We start from the raw sequence: 2281 nt of genomic DNA, 5'->3' as shown, positions 1-2281 counted from the left end.
TCAGTACCAGAAACACAGTGTGAGAAGAAATAGGCATGGCCTGTGCTGAAAGTACACTTCCGGGTTAATTTATTGTTTACATTACAGATAAAAGCCGAGCACAGAGCGATAAGTGAGAGCTTGAGCGGCCAAAAGCAACATTTTAGCTGGGCGTTTTGAAACACTTGGTCGTTTTCAGCTGACTTTTTAATGCTGAGTGCAGCATAGGACTTTGGAAACATGTTGCTATCAGTCGAAATAGTTTTTGGTGAACAGAAACTGAGAGAATTCGCCCTGCACGAAGCTAATCCCGTTTGCACTGTCTACGAGCTTTTTAAGTCTATTGTCACTGGGCAAAATTCGTCGGCAGAAACCTTTGTCTTACCGCCTGAACTAAGACATTTACCCGTCGTCGCCGCCGTCGGAAACTCGATGGAAGTTTCCGCTTTCCAAAATTTGCCATTACATAGCTTGATAGGTGATGTGTCCGAATTTGGCAAGTACTTTCGTTTTTCTGTCAAAGCTATTTCGCAGTCCCCGCAGCCGTCAACTGTTGACATTTTTGACTGTATAATAAATGACTGCCATAACATGAAAGATGTTCGGCGGGCGGCGGAACGGAGTCCGGCGTTTCGGGAAGCGATTCAACACGTCTTAAACGATGCAGGTAGGCGAGAAAAAAGACATGAAAGAGAACACCCTTCTGTCCGCCTCCTGTCAAGTGCTTGTAGCACACCAAGGTTGCAGTATGAGGTAGTGGAACCTACAATGCCCACACCAATACCGATGCAACAAGAAGAGCCCAAGACCCCTCCAACAGCACCTCAATCTACAGCAGATATTGACATAGACCGTGAACGGGATCGTGAGCGCGAAATGCCAGTCGTCACTGCTGGCAATGGATCTGAGGACGGTGTACAGAGTAGTAACGGTGCAATAAATTTGATAACTATGAACCATTATATTGAGGCATACAATAATGCCAACTCTCCCCCTAATATGCCAAAGATTGCTGTGCATGGAATGCCCTTTAACCCATCCGCACAAACGTGTAAAACAGTACAGCGTGTTGTGAAATGCGTAGAATGTGGGAAACCTCGCTGCCTCTATGCGCAAAAGAAAGTAACTGATGAACAGAAAGTTCAACTGGAAGAAGCGCTGGATGGATTGCAGTATACATGTGGATCAAGTCTGCATGATTTTGCAGATGTGGACGATGATAATCATATTTTTAGTCGAGTGTATGTCAGAAAGAACTTAATGTGCGAGGATCCAGTTGAGGTTCCGTACTATGTTAGTGGTCTCTTCCCTGAAGTTTGTCTTCACTGCGTTGCGACGGAGGACCTGGTTCATGACGAAGGCGAGACTGAATTGCATCCTGTTTGTAGGAAGTGTTACACTGATCCAAACAAAAAGAAAGTTCCGGTAATGCGGTGGAAGCGCCGACGATCTGGACATGAAGAGCCGTACTTCAGCATGATGATGCCCGGCATCAACCCCAGTTTGGCACTAGGATTTCGACCACCTCCCGAGTTTTTGACCGAGTTCAAGCAGATACCAATTGCCATATCGCAGATGCATTAATAGGTGGGTGTGCCGGTATGGTCTCAAACTTTGCCATATTACAGCAGCCATTCCAAGGCAAAACAATGCAACTTTATCAACATTTTTATGAATTGGTAAAGAGAAATGGGGTTGATGAGTGGAATGCATCGAGCTTTGAAAAATCCATTTTGGAGGATAATCTATGAATTTGAAATTATTAGGCTAGATATGGCTTTAAACAAACAAAGTCTATTAGATCCCAATACCTGTCTCTTATACACATCTAGATGTGTATAAGAGACAGCCCCATGACTATTCCAATTTAATTGCATTATAGATTGTTTGTTTAGAGTGAATTACTACTAAAAATCAATAGATTGTTTTAGAGTGAATTGCTACTAAAATCAGGCAATGCTGTTTCATTTTAAACATACAATCCATGACCCACATATTAATATGGAGCTGTAAAATCACTTGTGACATTCTTTTATAACAGCATGCCAAAACTGGGCAAAATCGAGTACCCATTCAATTAGGGAGACATTTATTATACAAAAAAAAAACGTAGTGCAACTCATAAAATTGTACATTTTTATCTTTTTTTATATCATGTTGTTATTTTATAATCTTTTTTATTTTACTCATTCCAAAATCCTCCATTATTAATTTGATGACTTTTTCTGGACTCCTTTTTTGTGAATAGTGTTCATTGTTATGTACTGATACCAAACATGGTGGAGAATTGGTGATGAGAAAG

General features: G+C 41.5%; 1 protein-coding gene across 1 annotated transcript; it reads left to right on the top strand.

The window, feature by feature from the left end:
• The first annotated feature begins 19 nt into the window (after window positions 1–19).
• LOC117119467 lies at window positions 20–1645 on the top strand. The gene has a single exon (XM_033264304.1). It carries the CDS (start codon window positions 220–222, stop codon window positions 1561–1563), a length of 1344 nt encoding a protein of 447 aa, XP_033120195.1. The 5' UTR covers window positions 20–219; the 3' UTR covers window positions 1564–1645.
• The last annotated feature ends 636 nt before the right edge of the window (window positions 1646–2281 follow it).

Source organism: Anneissia japonica, unplaced genomic scaffold (genome assembly GCF_011630105.1).
Source record: "Anneissia japonica isolate Jap-2015-1 unplaced genomic scaffold, ASM1163010v1 scaffold287990_len610157_cov183, whole genome shotgun sequence".
Lineage (NCBI taxonomy): Eukaryota > Metazoa > Echinodermata > Crinoidea > Comatulida > Comatulidae > Anneissia > Anneissia japonica.
This window is presented reverse-complemented; position numbering and strand designations above follow the sequence as displayed.